This window comes from Mustela putorius, unplaced genomic scaffold, assembly GCF_011764305.1.
Source record: "Mustela putorius furo isolate JIRA1106 unplaced genomic scaffold, ASM1176430v1.1 tig00000698_pilon_pilon_pilon, whole genome shotgun sequence".
NCBI lineage: Eukaryota > Metazoa > Chordata > Mammalia > Carnivora > Mustelidae > Mustela > Mustela putorius.
The window spans coordinates 438227-465401 of record NW_025421449.1 but is presented as its reverse complement, the minus strand read 5'-3'; the positions used below and the strand labels follow the sequence as shown (position 1 = coordinate 465401).

General features: G+C 41.9%; 1 protein-coding gene across 1 annotated transcript in view; it reads right to left on the bottom strand.

Moving 5' to 3' along the window:
- TET1 (tet methylcytosine dioxygenase 1) overlaps positions 1-26792 on the bottom strand; it is a 145449-nt gene extending 118657 nt beyond the window's left edge. The window contains exons 1-2 of the mRNA XM_045083435.1: positions 26571-26792; positions 15996-18022 (exon numbers count right to left, since the gene is read on the bottom strand). Of these exons, the coding sequence (XP_044939370.1) occupies positions 15996-17900 (1905 nt within the window). The 5' untranslated portion in view covers positions 17901-18022; positions 26571-26792. The remainder of the gene's footprint in view (positions 1-15995; positions 18023-26570) is intronic.
- Positions 26793-27175: the final 383 nt, after the last annotated feature.

Here is a 27175-nt window from a genome sequence, read left to right as displayed (position 1 = left end):
GACCCTCATACATTGCTGGTTGGAATCCAATATGGTACAGCTACTTTAGAAAGCAGTTTGGTAATTCCTTAAATTTAAAGTTACCATTTGACCCAGCAAGTCTACTTCTAGGAATATATACAAGGTAACAGAAAACACATGTCTACACAAAAACCTGTATAAGATGTTCCTAACAGCATTATTCAGAATAGGCAAAAACTGGAAACAACCTAAAAGTCCATGAACTGATGAATGTTTATACAAACTATGGTTTATTCATACAAAGGAAATATTATTCAGCCACAAAAGAGAACAAAGTACTGATATATGGTACAACATGGATGGACCTTGAAAGCATTATACTAAGTGAAAGAAACCAGACACGAAAGACCAAATACTGTATGATTCCATTTACATGAAATGTCCAGAACAGGCAAATCCACAGAGACAAAAAGCAGATTAATGGTTGCCAGGAGCTTGGGGAGGGGAAGAATGGAGTGACTGTAGAGTGGCACAGGATTTCTGTTGGAATAATGAAAATGTTCCAAAAATTAGATTGTGGTGATGGTTGCACAACCTTGTAAATATATTAAACATCACTGACTTGTGCACTATTAAAAGAGTGAATTTTATTATGTGAACTCCATTTCAATTTTTTTTTTGAAGATTTTATTTATTTATTTGACAGAGAGAGATCACAAGCAGGCAGAGAGGCAGGCAGAGAGAGAGGAGGAAGCAGGTTCCCTGCTGAGCAGAGAGCCCGATGCGCCCCAATCCCAGGACCTGAGATTGCTTAATTCTCCTTTTACGCAGTGTCTCTACTACTTACTAGCCATGGGAATTAAACACAATTTTTAAAGTGTGTTTCTATTTCCCACTCTGCAAAATGAGAGTGCTAATACTTCTACCTCAATCACTGTCAGGATCAAATATGGTAATATTAAGACAATTACCTATTGAGCACAGTGTGTGGCTCATAGTAGACCCTCAATAAATGTTCATTTCTTTCTTCTTTCTTCCCTTTGCCAGTTTCCTATTTCAAGTCAAAGAAGTTTAATTTTTTTCAAAATCTTATGTATATAATGAGCAATGAAGACAGAGTTCCCTAAGTTATTAGTTTTTTGAAAAAAGAAAAACGTTATTATTTTGTTTTCCTTGTTTTATTGATTTTTGTTTGTGTGAACATCTCATAATACACTAGGAAATGGAATTAGGTGAATAAAGTAGGCATTTTAATTTCTATGTTGCCTAGTACACCAATTTCCCTACAATTTTGAATTAACTCCTAAACAAGTTACTTACTCCTCCAGGTATAGAACACACACACACACACACACGCACACATTTTTTTTTTTTTTTTTAGATTTTTTATTTATTTCGTTGAGATACAGTGAGAGAGAGGAAGAGAATAAGAGGGTGCTCAGGGAGGGCAGAGTGGCTGAGAGAGAGGGAGAAGCAGACTCCCCACTGAGCAGGGAGCCAGATGCGGGGCTCGATCCCAGGACCCAGAGACTAAGACCTGAGCTAAAGGCAGATCCCCAACCTACTGAGCCACCCAGGCACACCCCCCCCACACCCATGTACACACTTTTCTTCTAATCTAAACTGTATTGACTCCATCCAAAACGTAAACTTAAGCCTCACATAAAGTGTGGACTTCCACTGCCTTGTCTTCCCACTTCCTTTGCCTTGATCCTACTTTTGCTCTTTAACAGAAAACTCACCAGACTGAAAAGATATGTTTATAAAAAATAAAAAATTTAAAAAAAAAAAAAAAGCCAAGGTGACCGGTGAACCCCGGAAAAAAAAAAAAAAAAAAAAAAAAAAACAACTCACCAGACTGGTGTTGCATACAAAATCTGATATGAAAACAAGCTGTGTAGTATAAATATCTAGAATACAGCAGAAACACCAAACCCTCTCATCATACAAAGGCAAGAAAATAACTGTACCATCGTCGTCTCAGTGGAAACCTCAACTATAATTCTATATCGCAAGGGAACAGTGAAACCAATTCATTCATAAGCATCTTAATCCTCCAGCAGGAAAAATGCTTTAGCAGATGTTGCAAAATGGTGTGTACTGGCTACTTCTGAGGACTTCAATTACTTTTCTCTAAATAACATGAACCAAGTGGCAAGAGGGAAATGGCTGAGAGTAGTGAAATGAATATACAAATCTCTCCAAGGATATAACAACTACTAACCTAGTGAGTACCTGGTATGTAGCAGGTACACTGCCAGGGCTTTTAAAGACATCATTTCTGCTCCTTACAGCATCCCTCCTTCCCAGGTCTGTCACAATGTTACAGATAGATCCATTCTCACACTGATGACCACCAGGGGAATATCAAAACTTGGTACAACCGTTTTTTCCTTAACCATAAGAACACTTGTCAATTTCATTCCTTCAATGGCTTAAAGGAGTGGTGTGATTCTCATACTTGTTTTTCTTTTGGGGAGTGGGAGACATGACTTACATTTCTATAAAATCTAATAAAAATTATGGACCATCTCTCCAGAAAAATGCATATAAAAATAATATGTTGCAAACTAATATAACAGTTTGTTAACCATACTGGAATTAAATATATATATATAACATATATTTAATATATATATATATATATATATCATAAAATTTTGAGGGAATGGGCAGAATACTAAAGGCCATCCACATCAAAAAACCCTCCAGTATAGGGGCGCCTGGGTGGCTCATTCAGTTGAGTGGCTGGTTCTTTTTTTTTTTTTTTTTTTTTTAAAGAAGAACTATTTCTTTTTTTTTTTTTTTAAGATTTTATTTATTTATTTGACAGAGAGAGATCACAAGTAGGCAGAGAGGCAGGCAGAGAGAGAGAGGAGGAAGCAGGCTCCCTGCTGAGCAGAGAGCCCGATGCGGGACTCGATCCCGGGAACTCGAGATCATGACCTGAGCCAAAGGCAGTGGCCTAACCCACTGAGCCACCCAGGTGCCCGAGTGGCTGGTTCTTGATTTTGGCTCAGATCATGATCTCAAGGTTGTGAGCTAGAGCCCCCCATGGGGCTCCCCACTCAGTCAGAGTCTACTTGAGTCTCTCCCTCTGCCCCTCACCCGCACTCTCAAAAATAAGTAAATCTTTAAAAAAAAACTCTAATGTCTAAGTTCTATTTTTATGATTACTGAAATGCTGTATGAGTGTTGAGATCATTCAAACCAGGATCAAATTCATCTTAGGGATTCTTGTCTAGCAACCAAAAAAGCGTATGGCAAGTTTAGCAAGACTTAAAAAACTAATCTAATACAATAACAGTAATTTTAAAATTCTGGTTTTTCCATGGTAGCTAAAAATTCACCAAGTACCTAATCTGATCTGGCTAGTATCCAGTCATTAATTAGAATATAGAGCTACCTCCAGCGGAGAGCCTGCTTCTCTCTCTCTCTCTGGCTGCCTCTCCGTCTACTTGTGATTTCTCTCTGTCAAATTAATAAAATAAAATCTTAAAAAAAAAAAAAAAGAATATAGAGCTACCTCAATCACCACCTTTGAGAAGGCAACTAAGTTGGGTTAACCAAAAAAAAGTAATAGAAATTTCAGTTTCTCATTTTCGGAGAAGGAAATAAACCTGGCTTTCCAAAAGATACTTGTACTATAAATACAAACCTTGGGTTTCTAAAAGTGGTCAAGATTTAGAAACCATTAGACAATAACTCATTAGAAAAACACTAAATATTTTGGTTATGCTAATACTTTTAGCTGGAAATAAGGGACTAATGATTCCAGTGTCAAGAAAATAATCTGAAATGTAAACAAAGATTTATCCTGAAAGAAGTTCACTATCATACAAAAAACTGTAAGAAACTGAAGCATCCAGGAATGAAAATTAATTTAATAGGGTTGTGCTCATTTACCTAAGAGAGTATTTTGCACATAGTTTTCAAATCTTTATAAAATGTTAAGTACAAGGGAAAATGTGAAAAAAGGAAAAGAAACACATTTACCCCATTTGACTTCAACTATGTTATTTCTCAAATGCAGAAAAAATACTGGAAGCAAATATGCTAATATACCCATGATGGTTGCCTCTAAGTAGTAGAATTATAGTTTATTTTTTCTCCTGCTCCTAAACTTTCTAAATGGAAATTATGTAACTTTGACTTAGTATGCTGTATTATTTTTTAAAGTAACATAAGCTCGTAATAAAAAAATTCAAACCATGTAAAAAAATTTTAAGTAAAAATTTTAAATCATGTTATTACCTAATATGCCCTTTCTCCTCCAAAAAAAACCCTATCCTTAGAGGTAAACACTTCCAACAGTTTTGTTTGGTAGGTATCCTTCTAGAATTATTTTTCCATTTACAATTAGAAAACTACATGATTGTGAGCTGTCCAAACTTCACATCATGGTATCAGTCACAACCTCAAGTGCATATGCCAGTAACTTGAACCAACATAAGCAGAAGCTTTTTAACACATATTTTAAAAAGCACTGTCTTCATTCCTAACAACCTTTTTTTCAAGTCCTCTTGAATTTCTGTTATGGATATCCCATGATCCTAATCTTTGGTACTTGAAAATGACATTCATAGAAAAAAAAAAAAAAACACAACAACAACAAATGCTCTAGGGTACTAGCTGTGAAGATGATATATTAAGTACATATAGGATATAATGATGATTTGCAGTATGCTTTTTTTTTTTAAAGATTTTATTTATTTATTTGACAGAGATCACAAGTAGGCAGAGAAGCAGGCAGAGAGATAGGGGGGGAAGCAGACTCCCTACTGAGCAAAGAGCCTGATTCGGGGCTTGATCCCAGGACCCTGAGATCATGACCTGAGCAGAAGGCAGAGGCTTAACCCACTGAGCCACACAGTTGCCCCCACAGTATGCTTTTTGAAAAGCTACACTGAGCGCATCTGATTGGCTGGGCTGATAGAGCTTGGGACTCTTGATCTCGGGGTTTTAAGACCTAGCCCCACATTGGGTACAAAGATTACTTAAAAATAAAATCTTTAAGGGGATCCTGGGTGGCTCAGTTGTTAAGCGTCTGGCTTTGGTTCATGATCCCGGGGTCCTGGGATGGAGCCCTGTATGGGGCTGCCTGCTCCGCAGGGAACCTTCTTCTCACTCTCCAACTCCCCCTGCTTGTGTTCCCTCTCTCCCTGTGTCTCTGTCAAGTAAGTAAATAAAATATTTTTAAAAAAATAAAATGAAATTTAAAAATCTTAAAAAAATAAAATCAAGGGCACCCAGGTGGCTCAGTTGGTTTCTCCCTGCTTTGCTCACGTTGCTCCCTGCTTAGCAGGGAGCCTGTTTCTCCCAATGACCCTCTCCCTCCCCTGCTCACACTCTCTCTCACCCTCTCTCTCTCTCAAATAAAAATAAAGTATTTTGGGGGCTCCTGGGTGGCTCAGTGGGTCAAAGCCTCTGCCTTGGCTCAGGTCATGATCCCAGGGTCTTGGGATCGAGCCCCGCATCGGGCTCTGTGCTCAGCAGGGAGCCTGCTTCCTCCTCTCTCTCTGTCTGCCTCTCTGCCTACTTGTGATCTCTGTCTGTCAAATAAATAAATAAATAATCTTTTTTTAAAAAGTATTTTTTAAAAACAAAATAAATAAATAAATAAAACAAAATGAAATAAAAAGATACATTGGTATGTGAGAAATGTGGAAATCTTACCATTTTCTATAAGATTTTCATTTATTCATTATTGAATCATTTGTTCACCAAACATTTACTGAGCACCTATTAAGTGCCAGTACTCCTAAATCCCAGGCTTGGGCTTTAAAGTAATTTAAACATCTCATTTCTAAAAAATAATAAATAAATAAACAAACAAATAAACAAACATCTCACTTCTAATCACTATTCTTTCTCTAGGAGAACACTATGACTTTCTTTTAAAAACTGTGACTAAGGAGCACCTTAGGCTGTTCAGCTGGGTAAAGTGTCCAACTCAATTTTGGCTCAGGTCAGGATCTCAGGGTTGAGATGGAGCATGTTAAGCTCCACCCTGGGTGTGGAGGATTCCCTCTCTCTAGGGTACTGAGGTGGTTCAGTAGGTTGAGCACAGGGCTCTTGGTTTCAGTTCAGGTAACGATCTTGGTCGGGGTCATGAGACTGAACCTTAGGTCAGGCTCTGCGCTCAGCCGGAAGTCTACTTGTTGATTCTCTCTCTCCCTCCCAACCTCAGGCAGCTTGTGTGCTACTGCTCTCCCTCGCTAAGATAAATAAATAAAGAGGCTCCTGGGTGGCTCAGTGGGTTAAAGCCTTTGCCTTCGGCTCAGGTCATGATCCCAGGGTCCTGGAATCGAGCCCCACATCAGGCTCTCTGCTCGGCGGGGAGCCTGCTTCCCTTCCTCTCTCTGCCTGCCTCTGTCTACTTGTAATCTCTGTCTGTCAAATAAATAAATAAAATCTTTAAAAAACAAATAAATAAATATATATATATATACATATATACATATATATATATTCTTTTTAAATAAAAGGACTCTCTCTCCCTCTCCCTCTGCCTCTCCCCCCCCCAAAATAAAACTAAAAACTGTGACTTGGGGGGCACAGTGGGTTAAAGCCTCTGCCTTCCGCTCAGGTCATGATCCCAGGGTCCTGGGATCAAGCCCCACATCTGGCTCTCTCTCAGCGAGGAGCCTGCTTCCCTTCCTCTCTCTGCCTGCCTCTCTGGCTGCTTGTGATCCCTGTCTTTCAAAAAAACAAAAAACAGGGCACCTGGGTGGCTCAGTGGGTTAAGCCGCTGCCTTCAGCTCAGGTCATGATCTCAGGGTCCTGGGATCGAGTCCCACATCGGGCTCTCTGCTCAGCAGGGGGCCTGCTTCCCTTCCTCTCTCTCTGTGATCTCTTCCCTTCCTCTCTCCTACTGTGATCTCTCTGTCAAATAAATAAATAAAATCTTAAAAAAAAATAACAGGGGCGCCTGGGTGGCTCAGTGGGTTAAGCTGCTCCCTTTGGCTCAGGTCATGATCTCAGGGTCCTGGGATCGAGTCCCACATCGGGCTCTCTGCTCAGCAGGGAGCCTGCTTCCCTCTCTCTCTCTCTCTCTCTGCCTGCCTCTCTGTCTACTTGTGATCTCTCTCTGTCAAATAAATAAATAAAATCTTTAAAAACAAACAAACAAACAAAAAAACCCCAAAACAAAAAACTGTGACTCGGTACATTTTTTTATTACTTTTCTTTTTAAGTAATCTGTACATCAAACACAGGGCTCGAACTCACAATCCTAAGATCAAGAGTTGCCTGCTCTCCTGACTGAGCCACCCAGGTGCCCCTGTGACTCAATATTAATGAAAAATAATTAAATCGGAAAACAGCAAGATTTTATTTTGTTTCTTTCATAGCAGACGTGAAGAACTAAAGACAATTAGCCAAGACTTTCTGGACACTCATGACTTGAGCACTGAATCTCATTATCAAAGTAATGACCTGAATTGGTTTGATTCGTTTGATTCATTTGCTAACTGTATCTTATTTTAGTATGATAATAACGCAAAAGGTAAGATCTCGCCTTCTCTCCTTCCCAGTACATCCATCACAGCGCAACAATGACTGGCTACTTTATAAAAGGAACGAATATTGAAGCTTTGAAACCACCAGCTCTTAAAATACTACACTGTAATAAAAAGCAAAAACAATAACAAACAAACAAACAAAAAACCCCACAGAGTTTGACCAACAAAAGAGATGTGAGGTTAAGTTCTATGGCAAAGTAAACAGGTACCACACTATGGTGTTCACTATTATAAAACAGTATAATCTGGATTACACTGACACTAGATGAAGGTGTTAAGCAGTTTTCACACATTTTCCCTTTTAGATAAGATGATGTACACAAAGTGTCAAGATAAGATTTGAACCATGTTGACAAGATTCCAGAAATTAATACCCACAGGTCAAAACCAATCAAAGTCAGCATGGTTTTGTTGACATACTTGTGGTTTACACATGCCAGGATCCCAGACATCATAAGAGTTTTTTCCCTATGGTCAACTGTGTGGTGAGGTATTCTACTGAAGCCTCAGTACTGATTCAAAGAGATTCCTTAAAGGCATATTTGAGGACATAGAACATCTGCCCTCAATTGAAAGAGTCGGTAGCAAAAATTTGTTCCATATGACATACACAACATAAACCACAATGAGATCTGACTGTTTCGAAACACTAAAAAAGCAGTGGTCAGAGGTGCTTGGGTGACTTAGTCGGTTAATGTCTGACAATTGGTTTCAGTTCAGGAGATGATCTCGGGTCATGGGATTGAGCCTCGAGTCGGTTCCGTGCTCAGTGTGGAGTCCGCTTGTCCCTATCCTTTCCTCTCTGTCCCCACCTGTGCATGTACAAGCGCTCTCACATGCACTCTTTCTGTAAATAAAAATCTTAAAAATAAACGAAAAAATTAAAATAAAAAAAAAAGTTAAAAAAAAGCAGTCTCCAGGAGAGGCTTATCCCACCCCATTCCCACTAAAATGGATTAAATAGGGGCGCCTGGGGGCGCCTGGGTGGCTCAGGTCATGATCTCAGGGTCCTGGGATCGAGTCCCGCATCGGGCTCTCTGCTCAGCAGGGAGCCTGCTTCCTTCTCTCTCTCTCTGCCTGCCTCTCAGTGTACTTGTAATTTCTCTCTGTCAAATAAATAAATAAAATCTTTAAAAAAAAAAATAAAAAAATAGGGGCACCTGGGTGGCTCTGTGGGTTAAGCCTCTACCTTCAGTCCAGGTCCATGATCTCAGGGTCCTGGGATCGAACCCCACATCAGTCTCTCTGCTCAGCAGGGAGCCTATTTCCCTCTCTCTCTCTGCCTGACTCTCTGCCTACTTGTGACCTCTCTCTCTGTGTCAAATAAATAAATGAATGAATCTTTTAAAATATTTTTAAAAATAAAATAAAATGGATTAAATAAAATAAAAACAAGTATGTCAACCAATTCTGAAATGACATCTCCGGAACTAGGCTCTTACCACACTAGTCATAAACCAGTGGAGAGTCAGTAGTTCAGTTTGATTCATACACTACAACTCAACTTTTAGTTTTTCAAGCACAACCTTTGGAGATACTATTTTCCCAGGTAAAATTTGCATTAGCTCAGAAGACAGCATGGTAACAAATAGCACATTTTACAGTGTTTTCTACTGCACTGCTGTTTACTCTAACCAAACAGGGGTGGCCTGGCTGGCTCAGTCTGTAAAGCATGTCCCTCTTGATCTCAGGGTTGTAAGCTTGAGCCCCACACTGGGTATAGGATTACCTAAAAATACAATCTTGAAAAAAAATAGGGCGCCTTGGTGGCTCGGTTGGTTAAGTGTCCGACTCTCGGTTTCGACTCAGGTCATGATCTCAGGGTCATGAGATTAAGCCCAGGGTCGGGTTCATGCACTGAGTGAGGAGACTACTTGGGATTCTCTCTCTCCCTCTCTCTGGGCCCCTCCCCCCACCCCATCCTTTTCACCTCCCCCCCCCCCCCCCCACAGGCAGTCACATGCACAAGCTCTCTCTCTAATAAATAAATACGTTTTTAAAAGACAAAATAATAATAATGATATTATCATATAATATCTTCTATATTTTGGGAAAAGCTTATTAACTAGAGTAAATATAAGAGATTTTTTCACTTTAGTAACCAACTTACCAACTGCTCATTTACTGATTTATTAAATGTGTTATGTACTATACCCAAATCATCAAGCTACAGATATATAATTCAATATTCTGCCTTCAAAAACATATTTACAAACTATGTTTTATTTACTTTTCTTTTTACACACACTAAAAATTACTAGCCAGGGGTGCCTCGGTGGCTCAGTGGGTTAAAGCCTCTGCCTTTGGCAGGGTCCTGGGACCAAGCCTCACATGGGGGGTGTCTGCTCAACAGGGAGCCCGCTTCTTCCTCTCTCTCTGTCTGCTTCTCTGCCCACTTGTGAGCTCTGTCTGTCAAATAAATAAATAAAATCTTTAAAAATATATATAAAAAATAAAAATTACTAGCCAGTGTAGCCTGATCACATACCTACCCTCTGTCTCTAAAAGGCACCCCTTCCTTTTTTTTCCCCCACTTCTAACATTATACAGTAAATAGAAAAACAATCCTATATGACTTAAAATATTTCTTACATGCTAAGTTACAAATACATTTGAAGTATACCTAGCCAAGAGCAAATTCCTAGATGCCTATGAGTTATAAAGTTAGTGGCTTTAATTATCTATATTTTTGAATATAGAGAAAGTAAGCTGAACTACACTTGGCAGAAAAATTCCATTTTATCTCTTGGCTGAAAGATATCTCTGGGAATAATATCTAACCACCTTTTTATACAAATAAAAAAATTATGGTTTTGTGGGAGATGAAAATGTAATCTATAACCAAAAAAGGTAAGTAAAAAATTGTTGTTACTTATCTCAGACATCAGTAGTTAACCTTGTGAGAAATGGTAAGTATAAATAATGCTAAGTATATTTTAGAAAAAGAATTCTAACTATTCTGTTTTTATTATTTTTTTTTAATCTTTTTTTTTTGACAGACAGAGATCACAAGTAGGCAGAGAGGCAGGTGAGGGGGCAGGGGAGGGGAGGGGGAAGCAGGCTGCCCACTGAGCAGAGAACTAACTGGATGCAGGGCTCAATCCCAGGACCCTGGGATCATGACCTGAGCTGAAGGCAGAGGCTTTAACCCACTGAGCCACCCAGGCACCCCTGTTTTTATTATTTTTATTGAAGATTTTTATTTATTTGTTTGACAGAAAGAGAGATCACAAGTCCGCAGAACCCCAAGCCAAGGCAGGGGCGGGGGGGGGGGGAGGCAGGCTCCCTGCTGAGCAGAGAGCCCATTGTGATGGGGGGGCCTCCATCCCAGCACCCTGTAATCATGACCTGAGCTGAAGGCAGAGGCTTAACCCACTGAGCCACCCAGGTGCTATTTTTAAAGTGTACACTTGTGGGGCGCCTGGGTGGCTCAGTGGGTTAAGCCGCTGCCTTCGGCTCAGGTCATTATCCTCAGGGCCTGGGATCGAGCCCCGCATCGGGCCCTGCTCGGCAGGGAGCCTGCTTCTTCTCTTCTCTCTCTGTGTCTCCATCTACTTGTGATTTCTCTCTGTTAAATAATTAAAATAAATTAAAAAAAAAAAAAAAGTGTACACTTGTTTAACATAAGTGGTAACAAAAATATTAATATTTTAAAATTATAAATGTATTTTCTATTTCTCACTTCTCAATCACTCCAACTCTGCAATGGCTATTCACAGGCGCGATCCCAGTGAAAATTTTGATTCTGGGCCGGTTCATCCTTAGTGGTGGTCCCCCGCTCCCGGGAGGTCAGGCCGAACTTAAAAATACATGAAATACATATTGGGCTCAAGCGATCCCTCCTGCCTCAGCCTCCCGAGTATTCTTAGGACTACACAGCGCGCGCGCCACCGCGCCCGGCAATAAGTAAAATAATTCTTATGTAAGGAACATAAAAATACATGAAATATATTTAGCAGTATTCTTAGTAATCTAAGTGTATGGACTTCAATCATTAATACTAACAACAAATAAATATTTTCAAGAACTATCAGGGCCACCTGAGAGGCTCACTGGGTTAAAACCTTTGCCTTCAGCTCAGGTCATGATCCCAGAATCCTGGGATCAAGCCCCGAGTCAGGCTCTCTGCTCAATAGGGAGCCTGCTTCCCCCCTCTCTCTCTGCCTACCTCTCTGCCTACTTGTGATTTCTGTCTATCAAATAAATAAATAAAATCTTTTTAAAAAAAGATATAAAGATGAGCTACAAGATTCAATATTGTAAAAAATGTCAGTCTTTCCAAATTGATGTATAGGTTCAACATAATCACAATAAAATCCCAGCAGAGTTTCTGGTGGAAATTTACAAGCTGATTCAAAATGTTAACGAAAATGTAAAGAACAACAATATAAATAGCCCAAATCAGTACTGAAGAACAAAGCTGAAGGACTTACACTACCCGTATAATTGTTACAATTATAAAGCCTACTGATGAGGAGTTTAGACATAAGGATAGACAAAAAGACCAATGAAACAGAATCTAGAAATAGACTCAGAACTAAGCAATCATCTGATTTATGACAAAAACGAAGACTGTAGTAACAGGGAAAGGATGGTCATTTCACTAATGGTGCCAGTCAATTAGAGAGCCATACGAAAAAGAATCATTCTTGACTCCTCACACTACACAAAGAAGTCAGTTCCAGATATAGTTTAATGTGAAAAGCTTAAAAAAGTACTTTTTAGGGGTGCCTGGGTGGCTCAGTGGGTTCACCTCTGCCTTCAGCTCAGATCATGATCTTAAGGTCCTGGGATTGAACCCCGCATCAGGCTCTCTGCTCAGCAGGGAGCTTCCCCCACTCTCTCCGCCTGTCTCTCTGCCCACTTGTGATCTCTGTCAAATAAATAAATAAAATCTTAAAAAAAAATAAAAATTTTTTTTAAAAAGTAACTTTTTAAGAAGGAAGCAAAAAACATCTTCATGACTTTGCAATGGGCAAGAAATAGACAAAATTTTCTTAACCAGGACATAAAGGAAAGCATTGATAAACTGAACATTAAAGTTAAAATCTTCTATTCATTAAAAAGCAGGATAGGGGCGCCTGGGTGGCTCAGTGGGTTAAAGCCTTTGCCCTGGGCTTGGGTCATGATCCCACGATCCTGGGATGGAGTCCCACATTGGGCTCTCTCTGCTCAGTGGGGAGCCTGCTTCCCCTTCCTCCCGCCTGCCTCTCTGCCTACTTGTGATCTCTGCCTGTCAAATAAATAAATAAATAAATCTTTAAAAAAAAAAAAAAAGGCAGGATAAAGTGAGTGAAAAGTTGTCACGGCTTATGTAAAGATCTACACAATCATATATTCAACAAAGAATTTGTATCAATAAAATGTAATGAACTCTTATAAAGCAATAATGAAAAGGCAAAAAAACACATTTAAAAATAGACAAAAACAATATCTAAATGACTAAGAAGCAAAGTAGCTCAATGAGTCCAATGTAGTGATGCCGCTACACACCCAACAAATCGATTCAAGTAAAACAAGACAGAAAATACCAAGTGTGGACAAGGATGTGGGGCTAGTGAAACTCTCATACATACTGATGAAGAATCTTAACATGAACAACCACAGTTGCTGAATAATATCCATGAAAGCTACACATTTGTATTCTGTGACCCAGCAATTCCACTCCCAGAAATCTATTCACTAGAATGCACACATATATTCACCAAAAGACATTTATGACAATGTGCACACTAACAGTAGAATGGATTGGAGACGCCTGGGTGACTCAGTCAGGTAAGTGTCTGCCTTTGGCTCAGGTCATGATCTCAAGGTCCTGAGATCAAGTCCTGCATCAGGCTCCTTGCTCAGCAGCAAGCCTGCTTCTCCCTCTGTCTGCCATTCTCCCTGATTATGGGCTCTCTCTCTCTCTCTTTGATATATGGATAAATAAAATCTTTTAAAAATTAAAAAAAAAAACAGTAGAATGGATTAATGTATTGTGGTATAAACATACAAGGGAAGACCATAATGCAATAAAAACGAATAAACAATATTATTCATAAATATTAAGCAAAGAAACCAGTAACAAGGGTATACAACTATTCTTTGGTCTCTCAGAACGAACTTCCCTCAGAGAAGTGTTTGTTATATTCTCCTATGCCTCTCCATGAACTTTAGGTCTATCTGGGGCCAGGGTTCAGTATAAGGACAACCAAATACATTCTTCAGAATCAGCTTTGTAAGTGATAAAAGTAAATCTTTTGGAGGGCACCTGGGTGGCTCAGCGGGTTAAGTATCTCACAGGTTTGTTTGTTTGTTTAATATTTTATTTATTATTTGACAGAGAGAGAGCATGAGAGGGGAGAAGGTCAGAGGGAGAAGCAGACTCTCCATGGAGTTGGGAGCCGGATGCAGGACTCGATCCCAGGACTCCGGGATTACAACCTAAGCAGAAGGCAGCCGCTCAACCAACTAAGCAACCCAGGTGCTCCGGTATCTCATTCTTTATTTTGGCTCAAATCATGATCTCAGGGTCATGGGATCTCAAGCCCCACATCGGGCTTCATGCTCAGCGGAAAGTCTGCTTGAGATTCTCTCTCTCCCTCTCCCTCTACCTTCCCTCACCCCCTCTCATCTTTCTCCCTCTGGCTGTCTCTCTTTAAAAAAAAAAGAAGAAGAAGAAGAAGAAGAAGTTAGGCTTCATCTATACTTGGAAGGCACAAAGAGCTCTTCTCTATTTCTGTTTTGTTTTGTTTTGAGTGAGATACATCACACAGAGTAGAGCACTAAATGTATTTAAGTAGGAGAATCATCAGGGTTTTAGAAAGAAAACTTGAACTGCACTTAAGATGTTCAACATCCTGACTTCTCTTTTAGCTGGGACACTCACGACTATATCCCCAGTGCACAGCCTGAGTAGAAGTGCAGTAAATACTTGCTGATAATAGAGAGAGCACTAAAATTGTCCCAATAAAAGACAAAGGCATTAACTATAGAAGTAGCCAAGAGAATGGAAAGGTAGGAGTACTCCAATCTCATAGAGCAAGAAATCTAGAAAAGTGAGAGGAAGGCCTCAAAGATGACTGAATTTTCCATTTTGGGTGACCATGTCGATGGTCAGTCGTTAAGTCAAATACATAATGCAAAAAGAGGAGCAGGTTTAGAAAAAAGAAAACAAACTGGACTATACCTATTAGAGATCAAGTGAGTACTTGCAGCCTTGATGCCATATGGCAATGCTACAAACATGAACTGTAAGATATTGCTGCTAGTGGTTTAGATGTATGTTTGTAAACCATTTGCTGGCCACTCCCACACATGTGAAGTGACTTGAATAAAATTTATCCATTGCAGTAAGGTTTATAATGACAGAATATTTTATAAATACCTCAAATGTCCATTAATACATGATCAGTTAAATGTCCGACCTTATTTGCAAAGGGTCCAGTAGAAAGTCAGCATTTAGGGACAGATAATTTAAGAGTGAAATAGAAAAGAATGACTACGTTTAAGTTCACAATACTTTTAAATTAACCTATTCTACTATACCTGTCTTTATAGCAGACACAAAATAAGCATAACTTCAAATGAGTGATCTAAAAATCATTAACACCATAGTTGGCATGTGTTTTAAAGGTCTGAAAATCAAGTATTAACCAAGTTCCATAAAATCCTTTAAAGTCTAAGCCAACCAATATTTTCAGTACCTTAGGCTCATAAACTGTAATAATGAGAACCAATATATCACTTTGGAGTTTACAAACCATTTTGAACTTCTGATAATCCTAACAACCACATGGGAGATGTGAATCAGGAGGAAATCATCTGCCAAAAGTTAAGATGAAAGCTTTGTTATTGTTATACCTTCAAAGGCAAAGTTTCCAAATGAAGGATACAGACAGTTTTATTCTTTCAAAAGAGTAGAAGTTTAATTCCACTGGTTCCTCAAGCTGCAAGGAAGTTAATTAATTTGTTCCACTCTTAATTTAAATTTAAGATAAATCTGCAACTTCCATAAAAGACATACAACTAAGCAAAATAAGGCATAGGAGAAATCTTTGCAAAACCACATTTCATGTCATTTCCCTGTCTCCATCAAATCCCATAATGGAAAAACTTTATGTTCTAGTTTTCTGAGACAAATTCTAAAAATAAGCTAAGGTATTGCTCACTGGACAAGACATACATTGGGTAGAACCACAAATCCTTAGAGATAATATAAAATGTTACCAAAAGGGGCACCTGGGTGGCTCAGTGGTTAGAGCCTCTGCCTTCAGCTCAGGTCATGATCCCAGGGTCCTGGGATCCCACCCTGCATAGGGCTCTCTGCTCAGCAGGGAGCCTGCTTCCCCCTCTCTCTCTCTCTGCCTGGGTCTCTGCCTACTTGTGATCTCTGTCAAATAAATAAATAAAATCTTAAAAAAAAAAAATGTTACCAAAGGCAAAGGACATAATACTGAATCACCTAGTCTGCACAGATCACTCTACGGAGCCCCACAGGCATCTTCCAGCCTGTGGGGATTTACTCACCTCCAAAGGCACAATGATGGATGGTTTCTTTTTCAGCTCCTCACATTTCCTTTTCTTACAGATCTGATGGCTGTTCTTTCTGTTCTTGCAGTAAGTACATTCACCACAATTGGTCTTCTGCTGGCAGGGCTCACAGACCCCACACCGCTTTCGTTTCTTCTTTTCCAAAGTAGGTAGCAAAGTTGTATATGAAGGAGAAGAGGTACTGGCGAGTGACACTGGCCTGGACACCACTGTGGTATTGGTGTCAGCCACACTGGTCATGCCGATCTGGGAGCTCCCACCTTCCATTGGGCTGGGACCAGCCTGAGAGGGTTGGGTAATGCCCTGGGAAGCATGGAAGAGTCCTGGCTCAGAGGCTAACGGGACCCCCTGAGTGTCAGCTGGCAGAAAGCTTATATGAACCTGCTTCTCATTTTCTATATTGCTAATAGTCATTATTGGAGGTACCGAACTTATCTCTGAGTTTGATGATGCCTGAGGAGTGTGACCAGAGCCCAAGGGCAAAATCTGCACAGCGCCCTGGACCTCAAGCCCATATGAAACAGTGCTCTGGGGCTCAGGCCATTCTGGGAGAGCAGTATAGGTAGCAATTGGGTTTAGAGGAGCAGGAAGAAAGATAGGTGGGTTGGAGGCAGTACCACCACCCATTCCAAGGATTTGTTGGTCTAGGATAGCACCAAAGACCTCTCCTTGGACTGGAATAGCACCAGGCATCTCTGGTGGGTCTGGGGTCTCATCCAGAGCCTCTCCATGAATTTTGTTAGCACCAGGAACTTCCCATTGACGTGGGACAGCACTAAAAGCCTGTCCTATGACGGGGGTGGTATTAAGAATTTGTGGTTGATCTGGGGTAGCTTTGAGTACCTCTTGATGATCCGGTTTAGCACCAAGGGTTTCTTGTTCTGAGCTCGCCAAGAGGAGTTTTATTAATGAGGTAGGATATATGGACCCACCAATGGACAAACAGTTTCTAAGGTCCAATTCAGGTACAACCTTATTAAAGCTTGAGGTGGGGTAGCAATCACGTTCACTTTTGATGGGATCCAGGTAAGAATCAGACAGCTTAAGAGATTCTACTCGTGAACCCAAATCTTCTAACTGAATGCTGGAGTTTCCTTTGTAAGTAACTTTGAGGGCTGCTCTTTGGAGCAAAGGAGCACACAGAGTGTCCTGAGCGAACATTCTAGGGGAATCGTTGATATCATTCAAAGTCTCTTTAGAGAATAGTACTTCACCACCACGTGTCTCTTCTGATGACCCAGAAACAATCTCTACTACAGGATCACTCTGAGTGGAGACATTTACTTTGGAACCCTCCACCCTCTGGGACCAAGACTGGGTTGTCTCTTGGCTCTCACCTTTAAATAAAGATGCATTTTGTACACCAATTAGATTCTCTATATCAGAAGCAATTAGGGGGACTTGCGTTGAAACAGGATCATTTTCTGAGTGTTTTACTCCCATGTCAGTAATTACATTATAATCACATTCATGTTGCTTTTCTAAATTCTTCGGAGGTGGAACTTTCTTGGGTTTGGCTATGATCACTGGAGGTTGGGAGAGTCGTCTACTAAGAGAGGTGCTTCGGAGAGCCATTGTAAACCCATTGCAAGTTAAGGATTCTGGGTTCTGAAAAAGAACCTCGGTCCTATCCAAATTCATTCGTGCTGCTCCAGCCCTTGTCAGAAGGCTTCTGACTGGCATAGGTGGTTTGGACTCTATTTTTTTCTTAACATCTCTTTCTTGAATTAACTGCTTTAATTTTCCAGGGCTCACAGTCTTGACTGATGCCACATTTTTGTTGGTTGCCTTAGATGGCTTCTTAAGTTGGCTGCTTTTCTTTCTGTTTAGATCTTCCCTCCTGACTAATCTGGAAGGCCTTGCATGGCGCGATCGAGACATAGCTACAGAGTAGGAAAAAATGAAAGGGCACAGGGAACAGAGTCATTGGTCCTTTGGAAAGTCTCACTTCTGAGGAGAATCTGGACGCAACATGGCTGAGCTCACTGGCACAAGATTTTGATCTGAAATAACAACAACAACAACAAAAAAAAACAGGAGTGAGTCTTCTTCCTATGTATTCTCCCATTTGAAATACAGTATCTACTAACAATTATTAATCAAAATTAGGGCACTGAGAAGGTTTACTGCAAAAGAAAATATAAACACAAAAGATACCAAAGCATCCTTTAAACCCTGGATTCACAAATAAAGCCCCTTTAATTACGTGACAACTGACTTAGTTGATGAAGTTCCATGCACAGGGTAAGCAAGGGGGCTATTCTGTATTAGAAACCACAACTGTTGTAGTTACATGTAGTTGAAAGATTAAATCCCAATCTTTACAATTTTGGGTCCTGAAAAAAATTATCTCTTAATCTCTTTGCTCAGCACATCACCACATAGGCAGAGATGTCATGTGTTGGACAGTAAAACTGGTAAAACCATAAGAAGAGAGCCTTATTATAATCCAAGAAACTCTATTTGGAGATCCGATAATATTAATTCCACATTCCAATGGACAGTCTACAAATTCTGAGCTTTATACATGCACACAAAAATAGCATAAAATCTGAGGAGTTAGTATTGACAGATTAGGTTACAAAAAAGACTCACGGGTCCAACAATTATCTGTTGAGTACCTACTATGTATAAGGAAGGCACTGTGGTGGGCACTGCCCACACCCAGAAATGATGTCCCTCTTTTCTCTTTCACCCGACTTAATCCAAAGACTGCTGGTTCTAAAATCCCTTCTACCAAGGGTCTCAAAAGTCTCATGATGAATGCCTAGGCAAGGAAATTGGAAATAAAGAGAAAATGAGATCATTAGAACCGTAAATCATACTAGGCAAGCAACTATTATTTGAAAGGTAAGCAAGAAAAAGGAAGAAAATGAAAGGGGACTAAGGGGCACCTGAGTGGCTCATTGGGGAGCCTGCTTCCCACTGTCTCTCTGCCTGCCTCTCTGCTTGCTTGTGCCCTCTCTCTCTCTGTCAAATTTAAAAAAAAAAAAAAAGGAAAAGAAAGAAAGAAAGGGGACTAAGAGCCATCATAATTGTCTTTGGTCTCCTCAGACTGCTTACCCTAAGGCAGAATAAAACCAAACTATGAACAAGAATAAAGCTCACCCGGGGCGCCCGGTGGCTCAGTGGGTTAAAGCCTCTGCCTTAGGCTCAGGTCATGATTTCCAGGGTCCTGGGATCATGCTCCACATCGGGCTCTCTGCTCTACAGGGAGCCTGCTTCCCCCTCTCTCTCTGACTGCCTCTCTGCCTACTTGTGATTTCTGTCTGTCAAATACATAAATAAAATGTATAAAAAAAAAAAAGAATAAAGCTCACCATACAAGATGTATCAATATACTCCCTAAAGATCACAGAATCAAGAGTGTTACCATGAGTAAGGATTCTTTAACAGTTGACAAGTTGTTGGATTTGTAAGCATGGTACAGGATAGTTACCAAAAAACTAGTCTGCAACCAAGTGAGCAACAGTCTGTGACAAAATCAGAAAAAAACAGGCAGTTTCATGTTTTTCATAAAGTTGAATTTATTCATTTTAAACAACTCTTCTTGGGGTTACTGGATGGCTTAGTCTGTTGAGCAACCCACACTCTTGGTTTCCACTGGGGTCATCTTGGGCCAAGATCTTAGATCAGGGGATGGAGCCCCACGACTGGCTCCAAGTTGAGGGAGAGTCTGATTGGGATTCTCTCACTCTTCTCCTTCTGCCCCTCCCCCCATTCGCACTCAGGCTCACTTGCTCTCTCTCAAATAAATAGGGGCGCATGGATGGCTCAGTCAGTTAAGTCTCTGATTTCAGCTCAGGTCATGATCCAGGGTTCTAGGATGAAGGCCTGCCCCCTGTCCCCCACCCCCATCCCCACGGGAGCTGCTGGCCTGCCAGGACACCACACTCAGCCGGGGTAGTTGGCTTCTTCCTCTACCTCTGCCTCTGCCCCTGCCCCCGTTCGTGCTCCCTCTCTCTCTTGTGTGCACACGCTCTCTCTCAAATAAATGTTTTAAAATAATAAATAAATACATAAAACCTTTTAAAAAATGCCCTTTCTTTTATTTTTTTTTTTAATTTTTTTTTTTAAGATTTTATTTATTTATTTGACAGAGAGAAATCTCAAGTAGATGGAGAGGCAGGCAGAGAGAGAGAGAGGGAAGCAGGCTCTCCGCTGAGCAGAGAGCCCGATGCGGGACTCGATCCCAGGACCCTGAGATCATGACCCGAGCTGAAGACAGCGGCTTAACCCACTGAGCCATCCAGGCACCCGCCCTTTCTTTTAAAAATAAAAGTCCTGGGGCTCCTGGGTAGCTCAGCTAGTTAAGCCGCTGCCTTCGGCTCAAGTCATGAGCTCGGATCGAGTCCCACATCGGGCTCTCTGCTCAGCGGGGAGCCTGCTTCCTCCTCTCTCTCTGCCTGCTTGTGATCTCTCTCAATAAATCTCTCTCAAATAAATAAATAAAATCTTTTAAAAAAATAAATAAAAATAAAAAAATAAAAGTCCTTTCTTTTGTGAAATGGTAGCGATAGATTTATTTTATACTGTTATTACTTGAGGAAGTAAAAATTTGTCAGCCCTCTAACATTTTCCAATTGTGTGTTTGTTTTTGTTGTACTAATTTGATCCAGGTAATCCTGAGATGCAGTGGTTGGTTTAGTAGCTAGAGATGTGTCCATCAGAAAGCTCTGAGTTTGAATTTGTGATCACCAGCTATGTCCTCCCTGAACCTATTTAACTGAGTCAAAGTTTCTACATCAAAACGAGGTTGTTTTGAGGTATCACTGGGCTCCTACAGGGAAAGCCTGGTGGCTTCCTAGTGGTATCTGAGGTTGAGGAGACACGGGGGGAACGTAAGGTAAGAAGGACTTCGGAAATAGGCAGGGTTCAGTTTCCAGCTCAGAAACATTACTAGTCATAGGATTCTGATATATTCCTCAGTCTCTCTATCCTTCAGTTTTTTTTATGTATAACAGAATAGGAAGCATAATAGTACTGAACCTCACTGGGTTACCACGAGAATAAAATGAGATGACCTGTGTAAACACTTAGCATAGGGCTGGTCATATGATAGATGTTTAATAATAAATGGGAGCTAAAAAAAAATAAAAGGCTGCTTATACTTCGAAAATACAAAAAAGCGGGCGCCTGGATGGCTCAGTGGGTTAAGCCTCTGCCTTTGGCTCAGGTAATGATCTCAGGGTCCTGGGACTGAGTCCCGCATTGGGCTCTCTGCTCAGCAGGGAACCTGCTTCCTCCTCTCTCTCTGCCTGCCTCTCTGCCTGCCTCTCCGCCTACTTGTGATCTCTCTCTGTCAAATAAATAAATAAAATCTTAAAACACACACACACACACACAATAATAAGAGAAAACAAGCTAAAGGATGGTTATCATTATTAGAGGCACTTTAACCCACAGTCTGCTATATTCTGCAAAACAAGATCCAGTTCTTTTGTTTCTGTTATCACTTAACACATTGTAAGCCAGGTACTATAATAAAAGATCCCAGAGCACAACACTGAAAGTCAAAGTATTGTGCCTTTAAGACAGACTTTTTAAATAGACATTAGTGATAACATTAACCACAAGAAAAATAAGTCTGATAAATCTGTACTAAATACAAACACTAGACCCGACAATACTTCACTTGAGTTCTTGGCATCTAAGTTCACTCCTTTCCCCTTTTTCTTAAAAAAAGAAAAAAAAATTTTTTGGCTTTCACTAACTTTCTGGCTGTGAAAAACTGTAGGATATTTTCTCCAAAGACCACTGCTTTTTGTACCAGTATTTTTAGAAAACAAAAGACATTCCAGTTCTAATCTCCAGAAAGTAAGCAGTCTTTATAAGGATGTTTTTTTCAGATAGCAAAAAGCAATCCTTTCCATTCTTCAGAAATTCAACAAGATCAGTATAAGCTCGCTTTATCTCTTGTATCAAGATTACATTGCTAAAAAATTATTAGGAGCATATAATCTCGGTATTGCCATCAGCCACGAAAATTAAAATTCACATATGTAGGCAAGTAATCTGGATATGCCAGAAGGTGTCATGGGATCTGCTTTTGAAAGTAGTTTATAAATTGATCTCGGTCCCATATATTCTTTTATATTTTTAAATTAAAGTGCTTTAGAAATTCAGGCTTGTAATTAAGATAATGTTTACCATTCAAACCTTATCTCCTGAAAAAGAGCCTGCCAAGGAAATGGAAAAGGTATGAGCAACATGGATTGGGAAGATGTGGCCTCTTTAAATGGTAACAGCCTTTTTATGAGATCGTGAAAGAGGCCAATGACCCCTGAAAAACCCAACTGCAGGGGAGAAACCACTGGGTACCACCCAGCCAAAGAAACAGACAATCAGAAACAAAATAAGGGCTCCCACAAGATCCTAATTTTATCACCCTTGGCTCCACTGATGAAATGTGACCTTCTTTTGTGATAAACTAAGATATCCCCAGGGCTGAACTCTGGGAGAGGCAGCATGCTATTTTTTTTTTTTTTGCTTTTTTTTTTAAATTTGTGGGGGGGAAAAAAAAAACAATGTAGTCCATTCTTTTAACGGGTCCATACTTAAATATGGAATTATCCCCACAGACCTCCTGGTATTTATTTTCCTTATTAATCTGTAAACGATATTAGAGGCTCCATTTCCTCTTTTTGGGTGCTTTTGTTTATTATAGAGTACTTAAGTCATACAAAAAGATATTTACAATTGAAAATTAATTCTACTTCCAGTTTTCATTTCTTTTTTTTCCCATTTTCATCTGTGATGAATACTGACATTATAATATTTCTCAAAATCAATTTTATTCTACTCTAGAATATATCCAAGAGTCTGAGTGGTAGAGAGATAGCCGCAGGATAATATTATCAGAGCAGAAAAATAAGAAAATAGTGTTCCTGTTATTAAACAGATACCATAGGCCCTAATTATTTGCAGTTCATTGATATGATCCTGTGGCTTCTTAGAAGAAGAGAAAACAAAATGAAACAAACAAAAAACCCCAACCACTATGGGATGCAAAACATTAGTTAGCAAGTCTTTTCACCAGAGGGCACAAAAATAAAAATGCTTTTTCCTAAAATGTCCTTGAGATATAGGGGACTAGAGCATATGAGATCCAAACATCTTAAGCCAGGAGATAAGAGGTCAACATATAATTTGAAACAGGAAAGACATGATGCCAGCCTAAAGTAGAGAATATAAACTAAAAGACAGAGGACAGAAGCGGCAGGAGCAGGCCCCAGGGTGAATATGACAAACATCCCAGGGTAAGGATCTGCTAATTATTCACAAGTAACATAAACCTACCTAACCAGATTGGTCAACAATGGGTTCAGGTATTTTCATCACTATTATTTGAGCTTACTAAGTATTCAACTTTTCCCTACAGACGGCCTTTTCTGTAATTATGGAAGTAATTCCCTTGCTTAAAAAATAAAAAGCTGACTTCCTAAACTGTATCAGTTTTCTGTAAAAGACCATGTTGACAGCACCACATCAGAAAATCCTCTCCCACCTACATCCCTCCTCCTCCTGGATCTCCCAAAGTCCCCTGAGCAGGAAGTGGCTGAAATGATGGAACCATACAGCCTGCATGTCAATTTAAAAATATATTGCAACCCTTACCACTACCAGCGGTGGCCAAAAAGAGTGGTGAGTATTTTCATCGTAGGGCTAGAGGCAAAAGTGGCTCTGATTTCACAGTCACTCCATTCGGCGTCTTATAATTTAAAGCCTATTGCACTTGACTGAGAGAAAGAAGATGTTCAACATTTCTTTTAAAAGGCACCACCCGGCTTAGCTTCATCCAGCAACTAAATTCTACATGTAAAGGAAGACGAGGCGGGCGGGCTGCTTGCAGTTCCTAGTCTTCTACCACAGGAAGTGTGAGAGCCCTCCGCGCAAGGAAAGGCTGTTCAAGGAAACTCACTAGAATACTAGCAGATTTAGTCAAAGGCTCCTTCCATATGTAAAATACCCCAGCTGCCCTGCAGAGAGCAAGAAAAAAAAAAAGGCCTAAGAGGGCCACAGAAAAGGGAAGGGAGAAGTTAAAATGGAGATAGCATGACTCTTCCAAAAACAAGAAAAACATAAAATACAGGGGGAATAGTAAAAAGCCTAAAGAAGAAAAAAGTCTCTTTAAAGGGGAGAGGGGGAGCAAAAGACAAGAGGAAGAGATTTATGGTAATAAAGGTAGAATATAAAAAAGGTAACTGGGATCAAAATGCTGAAGACTAAAAGTAAAAGACCTGGGGGGGGGAAGAAATTTAAGTGTGTGGGGAAAGAAGGATAGATGCAAAGAGAGTGGGGGAGGGGATGGACAAACCAGATAAAGAAGATTGGAGAGGGAAGAGAAACAAAGGGCAGAACCATGTCTGATTCAAACCTCCGACCTATCAGTTCTGGAAAACCAGAGCTGAGTTCGACAGTTAACTCTCATTAAAATGGTAAGCGGTGGTTGAAGAGTTGGAAGTTCCCGCTACTCATCTTTGCAGAGAAAAAGGGACATTATGTGCCAATAACTCCCCTATATCTTGATTCTGAAGCTTAGCTGATTTCATAGCATGACTTTAAACACTGTCAGAGGCTAGCAACCAACCTATTTAGGATCTCTTAATTGGGGAGGGAAGGGAAGGCAAGGCAACCTTAAACTGATTAAAATCAGAAAACACACCCAAAATCACAGTATGCAAGTCTTTCAGTTCTTGGAAACTATACCGACTAACGTCCAAACATTTCCTTATCTAGGCAACTACCTGCGTGTACCACCCTTGTTTAACTGTCGTCATAAATTCCTGATATGCGCTCAATTACTCTTGCCCTAACTGGTTAACAAGCAAATATAGATATATTTGCCTACATGCCTACATACATACATACCTGTGTTTGGCATCCTGAGGCCTAAAGAAGCCATCGTCTTTACCTCACTAAATTTATTTTATTAAATATTGTTGGGAGGGGGGAGAAAGGCAAGTGGGCACTTCTGGGTTCAGGGCTGACTTGAGGCTGCTGCCCTACAGCGCCGCCCTTCAACCCATCCCGGTGCGGCGCGCAGCGCACCCCGCGGACCCTAGACTGTGCACCTTATCTTCCACTCGCTTCTCGTCTCGAAGCACTTACACTTTATTTCTTCATAAACTGTCCATTACCATGTACTGGGCAGCTCATGTGGTACTGGAGACTGGAACCGGGGAGGAGTGGCAAACTAGTGACCGAGGCAAAATGGTTAATTTGGGAAGAGGACGAGATGGGGGCGGGGGAAACACTCCCAGTGCAAGCAATGCTTGTTTTCTTGGCAATACATTCATTTTATTGGGTCCGATATGCGCAGTTTGGGTTCCCCATTCACGTGGAAAGCCTACTGGGGACGGTCGGCAACTTCCTGACCACTTTTTGTGGAACTGTGTGGACTGCAAACAGCCCTTCCAGAAGCTCGATCAGTTGGGGGTCTGGGTGGAGGGAGGAGGAGAGGAGCGAGGGAGCGGGAGAGAGATCTAGCCCCTTCCCTCCCCGACACGTGAAGGGCTGGCGGCCCTGGCAGCAGGCTCCGGCCGGAACCCGGCCCCTCCCCGGCTCCACGGCCCCCGGCTCCGCGCACCTCCCCGCTCCTGGATCCCGCCAGTGCGACTGACGCGACGGCAACGCCAGCGCGCTCGGCGACCTGGTGGCGCTCCGAAGGAGTTTCAAAAAGCCATTTTGACAGAACACCAATTCTATCCCCTACTCCCTTCCTCCCCGACCGGTGTAACTCCGGGTCACCTCGGGTCACACTCCCCTGCTACCTCCACTCTAAAGTTTCATCCTTGGAGTCCCCTCCCCGAAATGCTCAGGGGGGGAAGTGCCAAATGTTTCCCAACGAACCTATGCCCGACACGAGCGTGGGGGAGGGAGAAAATCTGTTTGGGGGGATGCGCTTGGAACCGACAGGACGGGTTCCCCACCCGCAACTTGCCCTAACTCCTCTAATCTTGAGGCGCGGGACTTCCAAGTCTCCTAAGAGGCGCAGGGGTCGCCGGCACCTTCAGGGATCCCCGAAGGTACACTTGCCCTCCCCCAGCCCAGCTGCAGCGGCGCCTGAGGTCCGAGCCCAAGGAGCCCCGGGCCCCGCTCCCCCCCCACACACATTCCCCCAATCCCGCGCCGCAGCTGGGCCTCGGGGACAGGCGGTCCAGTCCTCCGGCCGGGGGCATTGTTTACCACCCGCAACAAAAGCTCCCCCAGCGGCTCAGGGCAGGGGGTCTCCGCGGGGAGTGGGCCCACCCCTGCGGACCCGGAGGAGCCGCGGACGCCTAGCTCTGGCCCTCATTCCAGCTCCAGCCGAGTACCGCCCCTCGCACCCCCTTCCGGCCTCGGCCTGAGGGTCCCCGCACCCCTGCCCTCTGCCCCGGCCCCAGCTCACCACTGGCCGGCTCAGGCTCGGAGGGTAGCACGCGTGCCCCCGGCTCCAAGCCCGCACCAGCCCTCGGGCAAACTTTCCAACTCGCGCGGGTCCCCACAACTTGGGAGCCCAGGGCCCCCGCGGGCGCGAGGAGTTCGAGTGGGCCCAGGGCGGACACCTACCGGCTGCCTGGCAGGGTCAGGGCCCGAGCCCCTGGGGTGGGCGGCAGCTTCCCAAAGGTCCACGGGCGAGAGGCAGGTAGAGTTGCATGACTGGGGCGGGGCAGGGGGTTGTCCCAGGGGGCAGACCCGGGAGCCGGGGGACCGGCGGCTGCGCGCACAAAGCGGTGCGGGAGCGGACTGCGCTGCCACTCCCCGCCAGGTCAGCCCCCCGGAGCAGCAGTGTCTCCCCAGGACAGACCTCAGGGAGTGAAGCAGGGGCTCTGCCTTTGCTGGACCCTGCACCACTGAGCTACAGTCAAAATGCGAGCTGGATTTCCCCAAACTGGAGCTGGACTCCCCTCTCGACCCTTAGCCCTCCCCTTGGCCCTCCTCTCTCATAATACCCCCCTCCACCCACCTTTAAGGTCAAAAGGAAATTTTGGACTGGAAGAGAGGTGTCAATTTTTTCTTGTCATTATCTTTTTTTTTCCAAGGGGCCCTTGGGCTGAGAGACAAATTTTAGGGTTTCTAAATTGAATGTTTATGGATAGATCAAGGGAATGCCTGATCAGGGATGACACAACTGAGCCATATCTGGGGGGCGGATGATGGTAAACTGCCCTCAA